Raw genomic sequence first — 22,183 nt, forward strand, 5'->3', positions numbered from 1 at the left:
TTGCATTTCCTGTAATAACATTTTTTAAATTCTGCATATTTAATGCTTTTTGGTTTTTATGTCCAAAAAGATAAGAATTAGTTTATATTGACTTTGTATATGTATATTTGAGAATTCAGATTTCTGTTACTAAAATAAAATTTTATATAATAAAGCCTTTTGCAAAATGACTAGCTGACACTTTTGAATATTTCTGTGACTCTTGCATGTTTTGCACATTCTGTATGTGAAGCCTCTTTTATGATGATATAAACATATTTAATGGCTCTTACATTTTAATTCTTTGTTCCCTCTTTTCATTCTAGGAAGTGTCCTTTCTTACTCTCCTGACCTACCTCTACTGATGTTCAGAAGATACTCTTCTCAGTACATCTTCTTTAATCTGTAATCGTTTATTTTTTCCATGATGATTCACTTAGCGGTTTTGTATCTGTCATCCAAGCCACCATTTTTCCTCAGCATTCTTTTCAAGAGAAGGATAATTGGCACCTTTTCCTCCTAAAGACGTTGTATGTCTAGTTTCTGGTCCCATTCTGGACATTTTAATAGTTTTTCTTTCAATTCCTAACTAGCCATTTCCTCTGTTTTTGCTCTACTCTTAATCTTGAATTGAAGAAAAGCCCAAATCGAGTTAGACCACAGACTGGACCCTGCTCGGCTTCCTTGGTAGTTTTATATTTTCTCAAAATGTGGTCAACGTTTTTTGTGACTGACGAGGAGGGCCGCACTGTAGGCCCAGGGACCCCCGGAGTGGCTGGCGGGCCTGTACCAGGAGGACCAGCCCAGGGTGCAGGGGGTCTGGCCAGCCTGATGAGTGGACGCAGTACATTTGGTGGGAACAAGCGCCGCAGGACAACATCAACAGGACATGCCATGAGTGAGGCCCAGGAGGGAAAGGTAACTGGTTTTATATTGTGTAGATGTATGTTTATTTTCTGGATGCATGATCGTAGTCTGGAGGTAACAGAACCAATCAAATAGCTGCCTTAAGTGAAGTCAAGGTACAGGGAACACACCACAGGATCAGAAAATGGCTCTGAATATTAGAAAATACATGTTTTGAAAAGATTAATTTCAGTTATCTGACAATAAGGTGATAAAGATTAAACTGAAATGCAATCTATAGGTGTCAAATAGGTATGTGACTATGAAAAGCTATTAATTTTCCTATTTCAAAATTGTATTATTTTACTATTAGAACAATTTTCTGGCCTTGCTGTCTGTCATTCATCTGACAACATCAGGCAGTGAGAAAAAATGGGAATGGGACATATCTTTGTTTGGTCACTATAGTCATATATGTGACCAAATCATATATGATTTATGAGTAAAAAAGTCAGCATTATGTGCTTTACAGACTTAGTCTAAATAATCTAAGTAATTTTATGTAACTGAGCTCAGCCAGACACCTCTGAAAGCACCATTTTGATTCTGTGTAGTGCTGTGTGTAGGAGTGATGGGTAGGAGTCCTATTTCTATGCTGCCGTTTATTGTTTGGATGGTATGGAGGATCACAACTGACAAAATTTAAATTACAGAAATAAATCAACAAATTCATCAACACATCCTCAGTAAAATGCCCTAAAAACTACTGTTAAAAATACATTTAGAAATAAATTAATATGTGACAAACTGAAAGTGATGTCTTCATTTCATTTCATTAACTTGCTTGTTTAACTTTCAATTAAATACTCTCTCTCTCATATATATGCAGTATATTTAGTTTTATCTAAACATATTTATTTAAGATGTTTACATCCCGTTTTGTCACTACATTGAATTTGACGGTATTCAAAAGTTATTTATAAGCAATAACCTGTAAATTTATCTAATGGTGTTCTTACTGGAGGCAGTGGCAGTTACACTATTCTTTGCATGAACATCTGGTCATTTGCATAATGACAAAGAAAAGAAATAGCTCTGTCATAGTTTGGGCCTATATTTTAGGCAGTGGGGCTAGGGATATTCCTGAAGACTACTAAAAGAAATGAAAAGAAAGGTTGCCTAAAAGAGTACAAGCTGTCTGGTTTTGCCTTATATACCGCATTGCTTCAATAATCATTGCAACTAGTTCCAATTTTCCAAGCAAAATATAAAGAAATGGTACTTCAAGACTTTTGCACAATGCATGGAATAAAATATGATATAAATGGGGCACATTAGTTAGTCTGTTTATCTTTTGTTGTGTATTAGATTTTGGCAGGTGTGGGTCCCTACCAAATAGGAATAGACTGTATAATCTGGGAATGAACGCTAACAATTAGAGACTAAAGGGCAGCGTGTAAGGGACACTGTAACTGACTACACCTCACGACTTGAGCACACGCCAGTGACAGTACATTTATGAAAAAAAAAATCCTTACGTTAACTTAAATTGTTCTTGTTTTGTCACCAGATCAAATTAGCATTCTTTGTCGCCATTGTTGGTGTAGTCCTGACAGTCCTCGGGGTCGGGACTGAGTTCTGGGTGGAGCTGGCACCGCCGAAGAGTTTCTATAACAATCAGGTGAAAGTCAGACTTTTTTCTGTTCATGAGCTATGTTGCTGTTTTCACTGATAAACAGATGTGACAGAGTGTCTTAGATATTATCTGTCCAGGGTAGAAGTAGTACGGGCTAAAGTACCAACTAAACAGTCATTTCCTTTTAGAAATGAAAGGCTGTTTGGTCCAAAGGGCAAAACCCTGTGATCGATGGCAAAAAATATTACCCCTGATTTTAAATCAACAGTCTTTGTTTTGCAGACTTGTCTGACAGCCCACTATGGGCTGTGGAAGGGCTGCACCAAGACCCTGTGGGTGTCTGATATTGACCCAGAGAGAGAGAGCTGCGGACCTGCTGAACTGGCTGGAGGTGACTTGTGAAATTACTGACTGGTTGGGTGGATGTGTGTCTAACTTTTGGATGATAGATGACTAGTCCGTCTGATGAAAAGAGGTTTGAACAGATGATTGATGGAGCAATCAGCTGACTGGACGTTTGTCAAACTGTCGAGCTTGTTGGACAGTTCAGTTTGAGGGAGAGAGTTAGAATGAAGGAGTGGTCTACCTGACTTTTTGGCTAGACAAATGATGCTTGGCTCACTGTTTGATGGCTGGCAGGCTGAATAGTCTGGCTGAGTAACTGACTGAGTCATTGTTACAGAGTGAAATGGTCCACATTTTGTTTTTGGGTCAAGTGAAGGGATACAACAGAACAAGGACAACAATATCCGGCTTCTGTTTGAGTGTCTAAACACTTGAATTTTAACTTGTGTTCATACTGCATGGGTTTTAATATATCTGTTTTAATGATTTCAAATGCTGTTCTGCCACGATGAGAGAGCGGTGCAGTGTTCAGCAGTGGTTGGCTGGGGCCTGTCTGCGTGGAGTCTGCATGTTCTCGCTGTACTTTCTTCCTATAGTCCAAAGGCATGCACATTAGATAAACAGGTCATTCTAAACTGATCATATGTTTTGATGGAAGAGTATGTGGTGGTATATGTAATCCTTGTGATAGACTGACTTGTCTAGTGTATACCGAAGCAGCAAAACAACTGTCACATTGAACTGCAAAAAACTTCAGATCTCAGAATCCCATTTTAAAATGCCAAACTTTACAGCAATAAAAGTCATGTTTACATCCTGGTATGAAAACAGCTTTGGCTCATATATACTCAGTTTGACCATCCCTTCATACTTGTGCTGTTGATCCATTAACTAATAATTAGAACACTCAAGAATTTTGTGCTTTAGTTTTGGTGAGTAAAATTCTAGTCTATCGGTGTGCTGCACCTATAGAATTTATGGATGCAGCCTGCTAATCAAGCTTGCTATCATTAGCTGATAATGAAAACCTCTAATGCAAATATGGTCTCTTCTTGCTCAAACAGCCCACAGCTGAGGCTTCAAAATGTCCAAAACAGCGCCTCAACACCAATGGACTAAAATAATACCCAATGCTCCAACTCTATGCTGTCATATACCCTACCAGTTCTCAAGCCTAATCAGGTTCTACTGATCTCACAACTTACAGTTTCAGGTGCAGGAGCAGCAGAACAAAATGAGACTGTGGGTTGGAAAACTTTGGAAACATTGTTAAAGCTATTTTGTCAAGGTGTGCTGTGTGGCAGATAGGATGAAGGACCCAAATGCAGCACTCACAGGACACAAGGGTGAACTAAAAGAGGCAGCTTTATTGCGCTGTAGCAAAAACATACTAGGAACCAAAAATCCAAAAACAGAACACTAGAAATTAATGACAAGGAACTAAGACACTGGGAATAGAGGTAGAACCCTACCAAGAACACGGAGGGGGGAAAAGCACACAGCATGGTAACGGTACAAAGCAACACTGACAGAGAGAAACACAGGGCTTAAATACAGTGAGGGGAAATGAGGGAATGAGACACAGGAGGAAAGCACAGCTGGGAGTAATCAAACGTAACAAGACAAGGGGAGGCAAAACTAGAAACACTGCACGCAGGACAGGGACTATGAAAATAAAAACATGAGACAATTCACACAGACGCTTGACACTAAGACGTGGAAACATGACAGACCTGGGAACAGAGGAAACATGAGGCACAGAGGCAAAACTGACTAGACGTGGAACACAGTAAAAAACACAGAAACAGAACAGAAAACCTAAAAACCAGAACTATAATTACCATACAACCAGAAAGCCATAATATAAAAAGTATAACTTAATTCAAAATCAGAAACACTGAATGACCAGACCCAGGACCAGGACATATTTGCAGTATCGCTCCTATTTTCCATGACTCACCTGTATGAACTCCTCTTTTTGCTAAATGATTCGTATAAAAGAACAAAATTGAGATTTTAAGATAAGATAAGATAAGATAGAACTTTATTAATCCCTCGGGTGGGTTCCTCTGGGAAATTCGACTTCCAAAGAAAAGCACAGCAACGACCGAAGTTACAGTTACAAAAAGAGAATTGTTATATATATATATATATATATATACACACACACACACACACACACACATATATAAATACAGAGACAAATATAAATAAAATATACAAAGGGGATAAATAGAATAAATAGGAATAAGAAAAATAAAAATAAAAATACAAGTGAATTGCACATTTCAAGTATTGAGTCTAAGGACTGAGGAGTCCACAGAGACATCTCTGCATCTTATCAGAGAAGAGATCTCTTTGATTATCATCAAGTGAGAAAGCTTTACAGGGTAATGGGGGTGCAGTAAGATTTTTTGAACATGTGGAAGGAATGAATATGAAGCTGAAACAAGTAAAATTCTTGGCCTGCACCCTGCATCAGGAAAAAGATTCACTGTCAAAGAACAAAACAAACCTTCTTTTATGTTATAGACTCCTTTAAATTGCTAAACTACAATGTTAGAAACTACTGGAACATAGTAAGTGCAGTACACGTGTTACAAAGTCAAACACCCTGCAGAACATCATGGGCAGTAGAACAATAAATGCAATATGTGTCATTTGCAAACGAGCCGATTCTTTGTAGCAAACATCAAAAGCGAAACAACTTTTAACCGCTCCTGCTCAGCTCTGCTGAGAATCTTCTTTATTTTGCTGGGCACACCAAGCAGACCAATCACATGCAAAGACAGGCAAGGATCATAACATTATGTAAAAGAAGCAAGAAGGCAGAGGTTCAGGAGACAACGAGTGCAGCGGTACAGGCAAGAGACAGAGAGACGAGGAGATGAATTTGAATTCAAGGCTAAAGAAACGAGCAAAATGCAAAAGTAAGATAACTCGGAACTGCTAAATTAGGCTAAAATACAATGCTCTGAATGAAGGGCCATTTAGCCAGGCTTTTCTAAGGGAGCCGAGTCAAAAGAGCCAAATCTTTGAAAAGAGCTGGACCACCCATCACTAATATAATATACTCTCATTTTGATCATTTTTTTCTTTTTATATGGTTACATGGATGGTTAGATTTACCAAGGTTTAATTCTGCTTAAACAAAGATATTATGTAGCCATATTGAGATGTCACATAGCACTAATAGTGACGCATACATGCATTCTGAAAAAGCTCAGTGATTCCATTTATGAATGTATGGAGTATAATTTGAGATAAAATCTCCTCTTAATATAATATGGATGTATATAAAGTTTAGCTTTTAGTCTATACTACAACTTTCAATAAAAACTCAAATATTTATTCATTCACAGATTTATTTATTCGAAGAACATGAAAAACAGCAAGTTGCTGAACCCAAACCTCAGAATTTAAAAATGATCATCATTGAATTTTTAGATTTTAGCTCATCCAGTCAAAGGACTGATCAGTATATACCACAACAATGTGTCCATCCATCCGTCTGTCCACAGTTCAGGAGACCTGCTACTCCACCTACAATATTGTCTTCACCCATTCTGTGTTCAAGGTCACATTTACAGGCAATAACCTGGGAACTGATGGATCATGAGTCAGATGAACTGCTACATCACTGACTGTTCTGACTTTCCTGCTTTATTAAGATCCTTTATCCAATTTAAATGTGAGATGTTATTTTAGGGGTTTTCTTCTTAGCCAGACACTGATGATGGAAATGCTGGCCCACAAATTCCTTTGGGGATTAAAGTGTACACATGTTCTGTGGTCAATGAAAGGAAAGTCCAATTATTGCCTGACTGGCCAGCTACAGCGAGCCTTTATTTGTTGATGGGATTTGAATTCTGCCAATTGGGATTTTAGAGTGCTGCAGTGTTCGCTGAAACTCTTATAGCTGCGGCAGCAGAAAAAAAAGAGACCAAGCCAGAACACTGAGGATGCGGCTTTGATCACACTAATTAAGAGTGATGTGTGCGCGTGTTGTGCATGCTCGTGTTTGCCAATGCACAAGGGAACAGATAGAGGTGTCACAATCTATTTGACGGCCAATTTCTAATTACTGTAACACATCATCAAGAAGGCAGAATACAAATTGCGCAGGAAGCATTGGGTTGTCACCTTGAGCTTGTCATTGACGTTCACGGCTGATTATGTTTGATGGAGAATAATTGAAACCAAAGCATCCAGGGGTGGGACGAGGAAGAGGATGTGGGGATGTGGCTTCTTGAATTTCAAAAAGATGATCAAGATAATTTGCAACTACAGGAGATTACCTGTCAGTGTTCATGTCACTTATAGCGATTTGTCTTTCGCTCTCCTTTCGTCTCCTGCAGAATCAAACTGCACGTACTTCAAGTTTTTTACTACAGGGGAAAATGCTGTGATGTTTCAGAAGACGACACAGAAAAGTGAGTCACTTAGGCTCTTTCAGCTGCCCACTCCTCTCTTTTCTTTTTTCTCCACTTGTACCTCTCACTGACCCCACCCCCTCCCCCTTTCACCTGTGCCCTCTCTGCCCTTTCATCTTTATCCTCTCTTATCCTGCCATCACCTTTCCCATGATCTATCCCTGTATTTCTCTGTCCCATTGTTTTCTCTGTGTCTCCCTTCACCTCCTTGCTACGCTCTTTCAGGTTGATCATTGTCTGCTCCCTGAGTGTTTGAAATGCATTCCGCCTACGCTGCGTTCAAGTGCCTCCGAGCTGCTGTCTAACCTCCCATTTCACTGGCAGTTTCATAATGTATTAAGATCACACAGCGCCATACACTGAATGAAGAAAGACGCACGTACATTAAAAACTCATTGTTCACTGGTGCCACATCATTGTCACGCTATAAGCCTCAATCTAGTGATTTAAAGTCGCCACGAGTATGAAAAATAATTCATTTGGAGTCTAATTCAAAATCCATACACCTATCCAAACCTTTTACATCTGAAGATGATTGTGTTATTGGAATAAAAGCACTTTCCAAGACATCCAACATGCCATTTACATCTGTAGCATCGGTGGTTTTGGAGGGACTGAAAATTGTTCAACACAAAAATTTTCTGTTACATTATCTGTAGCTCTGTAGCTAGCAGAGAAAGTGCTGTCTTCTTTTTTGGCAGGATATATGTTGTCAGAATCCAACAAATAAGATGACCCTAAAATTTCTATCTTTTCCCAACTTTATCGCACTACTTTATATTCTGTCTCTTATAGCAGTGGTCTCCAACCAGTGGACCATGGACCAGTCATGAGTTGAGGCTTGGGTGTGAAATTTATAGTTTTCAGGGTTTTTATTGATTTGTATCGTTATTTCTTTTATCGTTAACTCGCTTTCCCTGGGTCTTTTTCTGTGTGTTATGAATAGATGTTCTTTTTTTTGGTACTGGTTTAATTTTTGTTGTATTTATCTGCTACACCTTAAAGGCCAGTCCATGAAAATATTGTTGGACATAAACCAGTGTATGGCACAAAAAAGGTTATGGACCGCTGTCTTATAGTTAAAAAATATATATATAATATACACATTTTCAACTCAAATGTGTCTTCAGTGTAATCTATGCAAAACAATTTCTGCAAATAAGTAGAATCAAATATCACCTATAAACAAACATTTTTTTATTACTACAAGCTTTCTTATTTGCATTTGTATTCCACCTGAAGTCTAATCAAATTTAGAAAGCTCTGGTTGTGTTCATGTAAATGAGTCCATGTGCAGCGCAACTGAGGAAATAAATTTGCCAAAACCTAAACTGTCCAATGACATTTTAGCATTCATAAACAATGACTGGCACATGGAAGAGGAAGTCTTGGCCTGGATATCAGCTGGTTTTACGGGAAAGGTCAAAATACTAACTTTTATCTCCAGAATCTAAATGAGTGTATGCTAGCCAAGGGTTTTCCGATTTTGTGTTCAACCTAACTTGTGTCACTGTTCATGTGGACGTAGCGCTTTCAGTGGGAGAAACGTTTCATCACTCATCCAATTGACTTCTTCAGGCTCAGCTGCAGGTTTCCCCAACCTTAAAAACAGTACATTTGCACATTGACTGAAACCAGCCCACTGAATGAACAATGGGCTGTGAGGTCACTTGGATGAGTGACGAAACGTTTCTCCCACTGAAAACGTTACGCCCGGATGAACAGAATCAACCTTTTAGCATTTACTTACCTGGATGATTGAGCATGCCCCAAAACATGAATTTAAGATTTAGTTTGGGTATACAGTCACAATGTTAGTTGAGCATTTATTACAACAGAGTGATTCACAAACTGGAATGTTAAGCAGCTTTTATTTGAGCAAGCTCCTGAAACCTCATGCCTTAACATGGAAGCTGTGATTTGCAACATGGGATCATTCCCATTGCTAATTTTTCATTAGTCAAACCAAACTGCGTACAAAGCTGCTTTATCATTCCTACTGGAAATCATTTGCAATTTGTTACTGTCATTCCTCAACTGTGTCACCCCCGTCATTAGTGAACTGGCTAATTGTGTATATTTTTTCCATGAAATAGACTCCTACTAACACAAATATAAAATGGTTTACGTATCATTTGTTCAACCTTGCTACGAGCTGTTACACACGAAAGCCCTGTCCGCATTTAAAGCGATTTACTCGTCATGCATCGCTTTGTTGCTGACAGTTGATTGCTACAGAACAAGGCGCCAGTTGTGTATGTAACCATCTAATGTTTTTACCACTTCATCATTTCAGTCAGTGGTATCCTCTCTGGTAGTCTCCTTCTGTGCTGACACCCCCTAATGCTATGCTACAGCAACATTACAGTGAGACAAAAACAATGGCGGCATTTAAAAGGCAGCAGCTGGTTACAAACTTGTCCGCTCTGTCTTTTAGATACGATACATTTTTCCCTGTTGAACACAGAAATAAATGAACCACCTTTTGATCGAGTTCTGTCCAAAATCCACTTATATTAACACCGTCATTATTCCCTATGTAGATCTGAATGTGGCAGCAGCAATGTTGGCCCTATTCAGCCTGTTTCTGATGGTGATGGGCGCCATCTGCATCACTATGGCTCTCAGTAAGGAGATCCTGTTTTTCCTTAAACCAGCATCTGTATGCTTCATTCTGTCAGGTCAGTAAAGGTGGCAGCAAAGTTACCCTCACAAAGGCAAATTTATCCAAAACTATACCTCTCACAGCTCGTTCTGGTTCCTCCATCACAGGTGTTCTGGTGCTCCTGTCCCTCTTGGTTTTCCACCAGTCTGTTTTGGCTTTTCTTGCCAGCAATCACACAGTTCCTCTCCACCATGAGCTCTCCTGGTCAGTATCGTGTATTGGCTGTGCGGGGGCTGTCCTCATCGTGGGTGGGATCCTCTTCCTGCTGTTGGCGTTGCCCTACAGCCCCTGGCAGAAGTGCCTCCCTCACAAGGACAGCAGTAGCTAGTGGACTGGAGGTGATGGTGCATTTTATCTGCCCCTCTTGTAAGGGGGAGGGTGCAGAGAAGTGAGGAGGTTTCCCAGAGATGTCTTACCAAAGAGATAGCTTTTTCTGTTGACTTAGAGCAATTTTGTTAAAAGAGTCGCTGGTTTTACTTTAGTTACTGCATTTACCAAAATATGCCATTATCGTATCCTAATTTAGTAAAAAATAGCTTTAATTTCTTTCTGTTGCACAACAAGCCATTAATTTACAAAGAATGTGGTGACCTTATTGCTCAGATGTGTGTGGGAAACACTTCTGTATTGTCTTACTAATGATCTTGCAGGGTTTAGAGGCTATTGTTGTTAATAATTCAAAAATGATTTAAAAAAAAGAAAAGAAAAATTTTGTTCCTTCCAACTTTTTTTTTTTAATATTCATGATTTTCATCCCTCTACTTAAACTCACTACTTATTTAAGAATTTGCTGAAATGCCAATTAAAATATCTGCCACCTTCACTGCTAACATTTTTATGATGCTCGACACATATTAAAATGCTTTCCAGTTAATTTCTCTCCTTATTTATTATTCACACAGCTAATTCACCCATTAGCTAATAAGCTTTTAAAATGACTTTTGTTCTGTGTGTTTACTCTGAGAAAGGTTCTGCTCATAGATGCACAATTGCACAAGCCGAGAGCATTCAGCAGTTAAATGTTGTGTTAATGTCACTCTTGTTTTACCCCAAATACATTTACTGTGGCTACGCTTCGATAGCTTTCTCATTTTCTTTTAAAAAGCTGCCTTTCTGCTCAGGTAACGATGTGACCACACCATCATCAGAACTGTGTGCTGACTGCCAATTTGAGAAAGTCATAAAGTTTATTTTTAGTGATGTGTGAAAAAAAAACAACCCTGATTGCCTTTTCTCCCGCAGAGCTCCTTTATTATTGCTATGATGTTTTTTGTTGATCCTTTGTGTATATTGAGATTATTTCGAATTACCTGCATAACCATGTATGAGCCCGTCTTCTTGAAATTACAATTATATGCATTTAATTCAAAACAAAATCACTTTTGTAAATTTAAAAAGAAAAAGCTGCTAAATTGTGTATTTACTGACAAAAACTTGTCAGTAAAATATAATTGTTACTGGGCTGTATCCCTCTGAATTGGATAAGCAGAAGAAAATGGACGGTACATGCTTTTAAAATGGTTTTCAGTTATATTTTTTAAAAGCCAAAAAGGGATCATGTTGCGGGTTAGCCATGAAGCTTCTGCAGCACTAAATAATGCTGATATGATTCAATATCACTATTGCTACTTGGTTCACTGGAAAACATTAGAATTTCTGCAGTAATCAGAAATGGAAATTATAATAAGATCAAAGCTTGTTTGAGTATATTTTCAAGGTCATATATGAGCTTACAAAACTTTCCATATATTTGGCTGATAAAATAAATGATCACAATTCACTGTGTTCAACGTATAAATATAACTTCAAGGAGACAGGTCCATCCTGTTGTAATATTGTACCAGTACATATACATGTATTTATATATATATTTGGCTGTTATAAATGTAGCGTAACACTCCTGTCTTGTCATCTTCATCACATGCAGATACAAGAACACTGTAAGAACAGTATTGGTTTGACATTTTAAATGTAAGTACAGAGGGGACTACACAGTCCTGCAGAAGCTGCACTGTGTTAATCAGCTGCCAGGTTTTTACCTTCAAGGTTTTTCTCGGATGATTTCTGTTAAAACAAAGTGCTTCTCTGCCTGAATGAAGGGTGAACTGTCGCTGCAACTTTTTTGAACTGAATCGACTGAGTATGAATGAGTTCATTTCATTATTAAACATCACATGAATATTTAATGTCATCCTCTATCAGGTTCCATTTTTCTCCTATTCTGCACTCTCAACACGTTCTTGGCTTACAGTCGCTGCCTCCACTATCGCTGCTTTTATGAACTGTCCCACTTTACACCTCATAACTGAACTGTTAACTACATGCTCTATTTCATACTTTTTCTTTGGGTTCTGTTCATTGGAATCTCATCAGATTAAAATGCTGTGTAATATTGCAGAAGTATTATTCTGTATTTTGAATAAAAAACATGCTTTGAGATTAAAACCTGAAGTCTGGCATATACTGTACACCAGGATGTTTGAGTAGATCAGACCTGTCCTTGTCCATCTCGCTGCATCTAAATGATCAGGTGTGTAAATGTTTGGTGGGTCACAATTTGTTTTTTGTTTTTTTTTTACAAAATTGGCTCTGCTTGGCACAACATAACAAAGATGTGTTGTGCCACAGTGAGTTTTTTTTTTTTTTTTTACCAGTATGTTTGGTTCACAGTAGGGGTGTGATGATATATGGGTACTAATGATATTTGTGTATGTAAAAATGAAATATTTATGGAATTTTAACACATATGATTATATTCTGGGCGATCCATTGCTAAATAACTAAATAACAGGAGCACTACTGGATTCTCTCAAACCACCATTTGTCATGGAAGCCTGTCACTAAGCGCTATGATGTAGCCTCAGCTTATTTACACATTTTATGGCTGGCTAAAGTTTGGCCGGCAGCTTCTCTCACACACCTGGAGATTCAGTTCTCACAGCAAACATCCTTAGTGGGACTGAGTTACTCACACAAGTGCAGTTTGGCTGTCATGGTGTTGCTGAGGAGACAAGCAAACTGCTCAGGACTAAATTCCTAATTTATTTACAGATTAAATTACCACTCCTGTCCCTATCTCAGCTCTGAGTGTTTAAGCTAACCCTAGCTGCTACATTAAATGATGCCACTCTGCCCTGCACCTCACATACACTCGCAGGTGTGTCTACACTTTGTGGATGTGATGATACACTTGCTCTGTGTTAGCTTCATGGTGCTTTGGTATAGGTATGATGCCGGTGACATTTGTATAACATACACTTATACTTTGACATTATTTTGCATCATCAACAGTAGGACATGCATTTTTGTGACTACTTTATATGTGCATGCATTGCACAGTGGAGCAGAATCCACTATGTGTGATCCACAGGAGATCCAGAGACCAAACAGCAATCTGCAGGCTACAAAGACTGAAGATGGTTCAACTGGTATTTTTCATCATTCATGGGGTTGTGAATTTGTGACCCGGGGTTAAACTCCCCACTTTTCTTACATATCACATTGTACCCCCTGCAGCTGTGTCCTCCTCTCCAAGGTAAAATTCAAGTTGAAGGGCCAGTGTCTTGATACAGTCCCCAGCTGGCGTTCCAGCATGTCCTCTGGGCAGTGCATGACATGCATTCAGAACAGGACTTCAAGCAAGCATTTTGCAAGTGACAGGAGCACTTCGAGCAGTGTATCATTGCTACCTAATACGGCATGTGTTTTCTTTTTATAGGCACAGTCAATACTTTTCGATTCCACCACCTCGCATACGCAGGTGTGTGACAAACGTAAGTTGTAAATGTAGTTCAAGTGTCAACTAGATGACACTATGAGTAAGGTAATAAAGTTGCCTTAAAGTCTATATTTATCCTGCTGCTGAGTTCACAAAGAGACATATAGATACTGTACATGTGAAATAAAAATCACAAAATTATCAGCTGAATCTTATTAGTCAGTAAAGGCAAAAGTTAGCAGGTGAAGATCCAGTTCTGAGTCTTTATTAAGATTTCTTCTTCCTGGCATTTTGGAAAAGAACAACAGGAAGTAAAAGTCTGGAATTTATATAGCACGATTCAATATTAGTTAGCACAGAAGGTACTTTAAACTGTAACTCACAGTGATTCACAATTTCATACATTCAAAGATACTAATTCATAGATTCAACTATACTACTCAAAGGTTATTTAACCTCATGTGAATTGAGCACAAGTAATCTGACTGTCAGGTTAATCCATAAAATATGAATTTTCCTAATGTGTCCTGTAATCTTTAGATGTATGCCACACAGAGCCTTTAGCTCACATTCTGATCTTAAATTCAGTGGAAACCAGAGAATTGTGAATAATATTAGCACTGTTATCAGCTGGGTTTTGGATTGCACTCAGTCTTCACTACAGCTGCTTTCTTTGTAATAAGGAAAAGGAAAACTCAAAACATCTCTTCAAAGGATATTCCTACTTATTGCACATGAATATTTTTTTAATCTTGATATTTGAACAAATTTGACTTATTAAGACAGCAAACTGTAAAGAACTGCAGAAAATGAGAAAAGAGAAAGAGTGCAATGACATATAACAAAGGTCCCCGGCTAAATTTGAACTCTGAACATTTCAGTTGCATGTTACATGCTGTTATATGATACAGTACACATTTAGACGGCCAGAACACCATCTAAATCACCTTCTTCACATCAGCAACTACTAACATATCCAACATTATCCTTTTACATTTTATTGAATTTGTAAGTGTAAAATAATCCGGTGTTATTACTTTCAAATCAAACAATTATCCTATGCTCTTTGGCTAATGGCAGATGGTTATGGAACAACACTCTGGATCACTGAAGGATACCATTAAAACGTGCAGGGATAAGAATGGTTTTTGAGTGCATTTTCATGCAGCATGTACAAATTGCTCAGATCTGGATTTTCAGAACCCCGCACTGCCTTCATCACTGGTTCAGTTCTTGTTATCATGCTCACGGCACAACTCTGTCACCATGTTGACCTCCTTCCAGGCTCGCGTCTCTCTGAATGGTCTCCCACGCTGTTTGGCTGCGACCTCCTGGCTAAAAATAAACCGTGGCTAATAGGACTGACGTAGCAGGAGAAACACAAACCTGGAGACGAGCTGTGCATGCAAACACACTCAAATTTATTTGTTCTGAGACACATTTACACACTGGATCTCTTCTCTGCGTGGTGCACAGATTTGATGATACACGTGGTACTCACTGGGTGAGCACAGTGTGAATCGGGTTTAAACTGAACCCCTGGCATCGTGCATTCCTGACATCATCCAATCCACTTTACTGCACCACAGAGAATCAAATTATCATCCTGAGTTTAATAGGAGAAGCTATAAAGTGAAGCAAGCACAGATAGCCTAAACTTTTAGAACTACAACTTTTCTCATTGCGTCGGCAGTCTGCACCAGGCCCTGCGCATTTTCATCCTCCCCTGATTTACAGTACATAGTGTTTTACATCTAAACACCTGCCACTCATGTTCAGTCAACGTCTGAGGAACCCTGGAGATAATCAGGCCCCTCCAAATTGGCCAATGTGCCTGTCATTAACAAACTGGACTCAGTTTTCAGCTTGAGTTGTAGTTTTCCATTTTTGATATTACCTTTGCCTAGGTTATGTTTTCATTCTGATCTTGTTAGTTACTAACTTTTTTCTTTCCATCCTATGTTCCGCATGCCAAGTCTGAGTTTTTTCTTTGTCTTTACTTGGGCTTATCAAGCTCATGTGTCTTAGTCTCTGTGTCAGTGTTAGTTTCCTGTTTCCTCAAAGCTCCATAAGGAAAACCAACTTAAGTCTTAAAGTTCACCAATCTAATTAGGAAGCACCCAGGGTGTGACTGAGGGAAAGGATTGGACTATCGAAACACACATGAGGGTAACCAGGGAAATGGAAATCGGGGGAAACGAGATGTTGCGCAATCAACGTAATCATACACAAGAAATAAAACTACAGATAAGACAGGTAAAGCAGGAAGTAACAAATGAAAGATGACACAAAGAAACACTTAGAGGAGGCTCGCAAAATACACCGAGATACAAGGAATCAGTTATTAACAGAGATGGGTAGCAACGTGTTACTGTAATCTGATTACTTTTTCAAGTAACGAGTAAAGTAAGGGATTACTATTGCAAAAAAGTAATTAGATTACCGTTACTTCCCCGTAAGCACGCTGATTCACTGCGTCGCTAAACCGTGATTTCGTTTGTGAGAGTGTCTCATGACAATGAGATAAGCGCATGCGACGTTCGTGGTAACAGACGTGTGCAGATCAACAATGGATAATATATCGAGTACGGGAGAGAGTACAACTGTGCAGCGTTTAAAGCATGGATGTACTCACATTACTTTGAGTTTGATTCCATAAAAAGTGACAAAAACATTGGCGTCCGCTGTAGACTGTGTGGGAAGAAAACATCTTTTTACAGCAAAACCCCCTAAACTTCTGAGCGAGCAGCGAGCACGCTGCCGCAGGAATGTGACATTCACAGAGAAACCCCCGGATCCTCGCACTGACATGACCGCTGTGCAAATGGGCAAAGCTCCACCAGTCCCACTCCTGCTAAACAGGTGAAAATAGAAGTAAGAGCGACAGGACTTAGTGCCGCTGAATCTTTGATTTTATTATTATTTATTTTTTGTTGTGTTTTACTTGCATCTATTTGAAAGAGTGAGTGTAAACACAAAACATTATTTTACTTATATGCTGGAATATGCCGAAAATAGTTTAAATCTTAAAACATTTCGTCAATTCAAAGACTGTTGCATATAATTTAATTTTTGCTAGATGCTATGTGCATAAAGTTAAAAGATTAAAACTAATAAAACAATTTTAAAAAGAAACTTTTTCATTTGATTCAATTTTATACGATGGATCATGCAGAAAAAGTTGGGCTGAAAGGTCTGTTGCTTTATTACGTATTCAGGTATCATGTTTTTAAAAAGTAACTAAGTAACTAATGAATTACTCTTGAAAATAAGTAAAGTAACAGGATTACTTTTTGGAGAAGTAATCAGTAATTAGTTACTAATTACTTTTTTCAAATAACTTGACCAACACTGGTTATTAAAAAGTAAATAAAATGGTAAATAGAAACTGCATTTCAGAAGTGGCAACACAGGAATATCTGTGAAAACAGGGCGAAATCTCCATGAAGTTATTCATCACAGTGCTGTCACAAAGCTCCTTGTCCCTGTCATTTGTACTGAGATTCAGTCCCATGTGGCCCTGAATCATTGCACCCTTTTAAATTATCCTGTTATGAGCCCAGCCTATCCACCTTTTAAATTATTCACAGTAGGAGCTCAACATGTTTTGAATGTTCAAACTTTAATGCCAAATGAAAACTCTGTGGAGAATCAGATTTAAGCCACAACCTCCAATAGCGATTCACATGCCGTGTCATGGAATCTACCAGAAAGAAAACACAGTGCTCTAATAAACTGAAATCTCCATAAGTGAAGAGTGCACTCAGTGAAAACTGATATTAGGCTCTCAAATATCTGAAGCTTTATTGGTTTGAATTCAGACCAGAAGTGTGTGGGAGAAGTTAGTTGGACATTCCTCTCTGGTGTCTCTACAATTACACATGACCATGCAGCCCAGTGGGCCTTTAAACGAAAGGAAGGGAGGGAGGACCCAAATGCAGACTCCAGGGCACAAAAGGTAAACTAAAAAAAAAACAAAAAAACAGCTTTATTGTTGAACACAAGGAAAACCAACATTAACTAAACTGAGAATACAAAATAAACTAGATGGGCCGGCAAGCTGGTAGACAGAAACACACAGTGAGGAATGAGGGAGATCGTGACACAGGACAGAGGGAGACCCGGACATAAATACACAGAAGGATAACAAGGAAGTGAGAACACACGGGGAACACAGCTGACATGAATTAACATGACGCCACAGGGGAAGCAGAACAAGACACACCGAACATGGAAACATGAGACCTTCACAATAAAACAGGAAATGGAGGAACACAAGACTGAGTTTGACAGACAAGTGGAGGAAAGGCAGACAAGAGGGAGCAAGGGAACACTGGAGAGCGAGAGGAGACATGATGGGCTGGAAACAGAATGGAAGACAAGGAAGCAAACAAGACCCAAGGGCTCACACAGGATACATAAACACCGACAGAAAACGAGAGAGACACAGAGAGCAAAGACACAAGAGGGAATCTAATAATCAAGAATCCAAACAGGGAATAACAGAAACTCACAATAGAATGACTAAAACTATAAATGAATATAAACCATAATACAAAATATTACTAGAACACAAGAAACTGAAAATGCTGGGTGAAAGCACCCAGACCCATGACATCATTTAAGGGTTCTTCTTCTTGTTCTTAATCTGCAGCACATTTTTAACAAATTTCACTTGTTGCACAGCTGCTTTCCTATCACAGTATCACACTAGACTTTGCTGAGCTCCTGAGAGCGACCCATTCTTTTACCAGTGTTTGCAGAAGCATCTCCAGGTGCTTGATTTTATGCAACTGCAGCTATGGAAGGGAATTCAATGTTTTGGATGGGTGAGTGAATACTTTTGGCATTATAGTGTAGCTAGGACGGTCACCTCACCATCAGGAAGTTTGGATCCACCTGCAGGTTGGGGCCTTTCTGTGTGGAGTTAGCTTGCTCTTCCTAAAACAATGAATCAATCAATCAAACCATGCTGAAACCTTTTTACTTTCTTGGAAATATATAGTTTTTGTGGCTCTTTAGTTTGACCAGTACCATTAATGTATTTGTGCTGATGTTAGACATTTGGATAAGTAAAGGTCACACAGTTTGAAAAACACTTTACGTTAAGATGTACCGGCTTTTGTGACCTCTGGCTAATTTTATAAGCTTAACTAAACTCCTTCTCTCTTGCCTTCTTGCAGCCTGAGAAGTATTTTTGCTGCCTTTCTTTTGTTTATTTTGTTTGTTTGTTTGTTTTTTATATGTTAACTGGTTAATCATACTTGTTAGATTCCACCTTGACTTGTGGTGTAATATTTGGGGTGTGAGTGTCTGGGATAATATTTATTTCTGGAAGAGTTTACTTCTTTGCGCCCCCGAGGTTGTGTAGATTTCATTTTGCATGGGCTTGTTAAGTGATGTGTTGAATATTAAGGGTGAGGGCTGCCAGGTTCAAAGAGATTCCCCACATGAATGAATATAACCTATAATTAGGTTTCACTGCATAATGAAATTCTTGTTAATTGCATGTCATATCTTAGCTGAAATATGTACCTTTAAATTTACAGTCTTTAAAAAATATTTGTAGATATACATTTTAATAGTTTTTTTTACACATTAGAAAAGAAAATCATAATGAACATACGTGTGCCTATATCATGACTAACAAAACAAACATATCTCTGAAGTTTGGTCTTTGTTTGAGTTTTCATGAACCCGAGTGTTACTCAGACAGCCCAGGTTTCCTGGAAAGAAGAAGGATTTAAGGACAAGAGGAAATGAGAGTGTAATCTTGAGTGACAGACCTCCCCACCAGCATGTGGATGTCTGTCGTCAAGCCTGAAGCCGTTATCAGTGACTGCAGGCGTGCACTCTTTAACACCAAAGTGCCCTGGAAGAAGAGACAGCCGGACGGCGAGCTTCAGACTGAGTGAAGAGAGGAAATTAAAATGCAGAGTGTCTTCACTGGTGGCAGACTCCTGTTGACTCATGAAAGCTGACACAAGGCGGTAGCTATTATCGTTACTTAATGTATGTATGGCCATGCTGCAGACATAATAATAATACAGGCTAGCCAGGAGCACCGTGGGAAACCCCACGGTGGACATAAGTCTGCTGTGATAGGATGTGGTGCACTGGGCTTTTATTAAATGCTGAACACTGCCCACACAGTGTGATATACAATAATGGAAGCTCCTACCTTATTAAAGCTTCAGAAAAACTGTCTTTATAGGGAAAATGCAATTATGTGGCCATTAATCCATCAAAGGTACTGACCTGCCACTCGTGTCAAATATTTGTTTTTCTCTTTCATTAGTGTTTATACCTGAATGTGCCTGTATAACACTTACACATCTTCCTATAAAGACATTATAGCAATAATGACAACAACTTTACAAAACTTGTTTTATTAGTTTTAATCTTTTAACTTTATGCACATAGCATTAAGCAAAAATGTAATTATAAGCACAAATTAAATTGTATGCAACTGTCTTTGACTTGAAGAAATTTATTTAACATTTAAACATATTTTCTGCATATTCCAGAGTATAAAATAATAATAAAAAAAATGTGTTTACACTCATTCTTTCAAATAGATGCAAGTAAAACACAGCAAAAAATAAATAAAATCAAAGATTCAGCGGCACTAAGTCCTGTCGCTCTTACTTCTATTTTCACCTGTTTAGCAGGAGTGGAGCAAGCGGAGGTTTGCCCGGTGCCGCAGTGGTCATGTCAGTGGGATCCAGGGGTTTCTCTGTGAATGTCACATTCCTGTGGCAGCGTGCTCGCTGCTCGCTCAGATTAGAAGTTTAATTTTTCGCTGTAGAAAAAAGTTTTCTTCCCACGGAGAGTAAACAGCAGACGCTAATGTTTTTGTCACTTTTTATGGAATCAAACTCAAAGTAAGGTCAGTACTTCCATGCATATTATCCACTGTTGATCTGCACATGTCTGTTACCATGGGCATCGAACGCGCTTACGTCATTGTCATGAGATACTCTCACAAATGCAGTAATGCGGCATGCTTACAGGAAAGTAACAGTAATCTAATTACTTTTTGTGATAGTAATCACTTACTTTACTTGTTACTTGAAAAAAGTAATTGCATTATACTTGCAACACGTTACTGCCCATCTCTGAATACAACTAACTGAACCCCACTAACTGCGTGTTGTTAAACTGTGGGAGGAACCTGGAGTCCCCAGAAAGAACCCATGCAGACAGAGGGGTATCATGTAAACTCCACATAGGAAGGACGGTGGATCTATCTATCTATCTATCTATCTATCTATCTATCTATCTATCTATCTATCTATCTATCTATCTATCTATCTATCTATCTATCTATCTATCTATCTATCTATCTAAAGAAGTAAATCTGATATGAAAGCAAGTGGAGCAGCCATTACATAATATTATTCTTAGAGTCTGTAAGCGAGACTGAAAACTCATAGTTTCCTGCAGTTGTGCAGTTGTCATTGTTCCGTGCTGAAACAGAATCGTTGCACTGACTGAGCAGAAAAAGCAGCGGAGCTCAACCAACCTTCTCTTCTCTGCAAAATGAATGAGGGCAGCGAGCCACAAAAAGTACACGGTTTCTTATGTCTGTAGTTACAAAGATATGGGAAGAATGCAAACTGAAGCTACAGTTCACATTATAGAAGCTGCTAGTGCAGAGCTGCTGTGCCTGTTCCTGCCACAAAAAGACATAAAGGCTGATTCAGGATGATTGCAAACAGAAACACAAACTTTGACACCAAATTCCTCGCTCCTTCGACCAAACACATCTCAGGCTCCTGTGTGCTCTGTCAGCAGATCTATTGTCAGCGGGATGTATTAAAAGCAGCCACATTTCCCCTGGGCTGACAGGCCCTCCCTGTGTTATTCTCTAGAGAGGACGTCAGCTCGGCATTATTAAGGGACCGCACCGTCTTAATTACTGGCTGTCATGGTCTCTACTGTTTCCTCGCTTGGAAAATTATTCTCTTCTGCAGTACTCGATCGATCTGTCCATCCATCCATCCTTAGAATAAAAGCTTATTTTTGCATCATCCAGTGAAGATCCAAAGGTGAATAATGACTGCTACACCTCTGCATCATGTAGCATTGCTTCATTTCACACTCAAATCACACCAGAAACACCAGTATGACAGAAGACGTACCCTGGGTGTGTACTGTTCCAAGCTGAAATGGGAAAAAAAAAGCTTTTCATTTTATTGTAAATATAGTGTATACTCAGCGGACTACCAGCGATGTCCTAGATTTAACCGTCTCGGCTGACACCACCTCCAGCACTTGTCTGTTGTCGCTATGAGAATGCTAACACGCAGACTTTCTTGAATAATTTACACGACTTTGTTTTTTGTAACTTTGGAGGCAAGAAAGACACAAAAGTGAGATCTTAGAAAAATATGACAAGGGCCTTCTCATCTACCGACATTATTTCACCTTTCCTGAAGGCAATCCTAGCTGATCACCTTTCCCATTAATCCCTTAGCTGTGCTTCAGGTATTATCCCACAGTGCTTGGAATTACTTGCAAATCGCTGCTTAAACTTTGCTTTTCATCACGTTGGATTT

General features: G+C 38.8%; 1 protein-coding gene across 5 annotated transcripts in view; it reads left to right on the forward strand.

The window, feature by feature from the left end:
- Positions 1-12,356, forward strand: part of cacng6a (calcium channel, voltage-dependent, gamma subunit 6a) — a 45,051-nt gene extending 32,695 nt beyond the window's left edge. For all 5 annotated transcript variants that reach the window (XM_004569749.3, XM_004569747.2, XM_076879183.1 and 2 more), the window contains exons 2-7: positions 306-897; positions 2,396-2,506; positions 2,744-2,852; positions 7,165-7,239; positions 9,783-9,920; positions 10,012-12,356. In XM_004569749.3, coding sequence (XP_004569806.1) covers positions 688-897; positions 2,396-2,506; positions 2,744-2,852; positions 7,165-7,239; positions 9,783-9,920; positions 10,012-10,232 — 864 coding nt within the window. In that variant the 5' untranslated portion in view covers positions 306-687 and the 3' untranslated portion in view covers positions 10,233-12,356. The remainder of the gene's footprint in view (positions 1-305; positions 898-2,395; positions 2,507-2,743; positions 2,853-7,164; positions 7,240-9,782; positions 9,921-10,011) is intronic.
- The last annotated feature ends 9,827 nt before the right edge of the window (positions 12,357-22,183 follow it).

Source organism: Maylandia zebra, linkage group LG22 (assembly GCF_041146795.1).
Source record: "Maylandia zebra isolate NMK-2024a linkage group LG22, Mzebra_GT3a, whole genome shotgun sequence".
Classification (NCBI taxonomy): domain Eukaryota; kingdom Metazoa; phylum Chordata; class Actinopteri; order Cichliformes; family Cichlidae; genus Maylandia; species Maylandia zebra.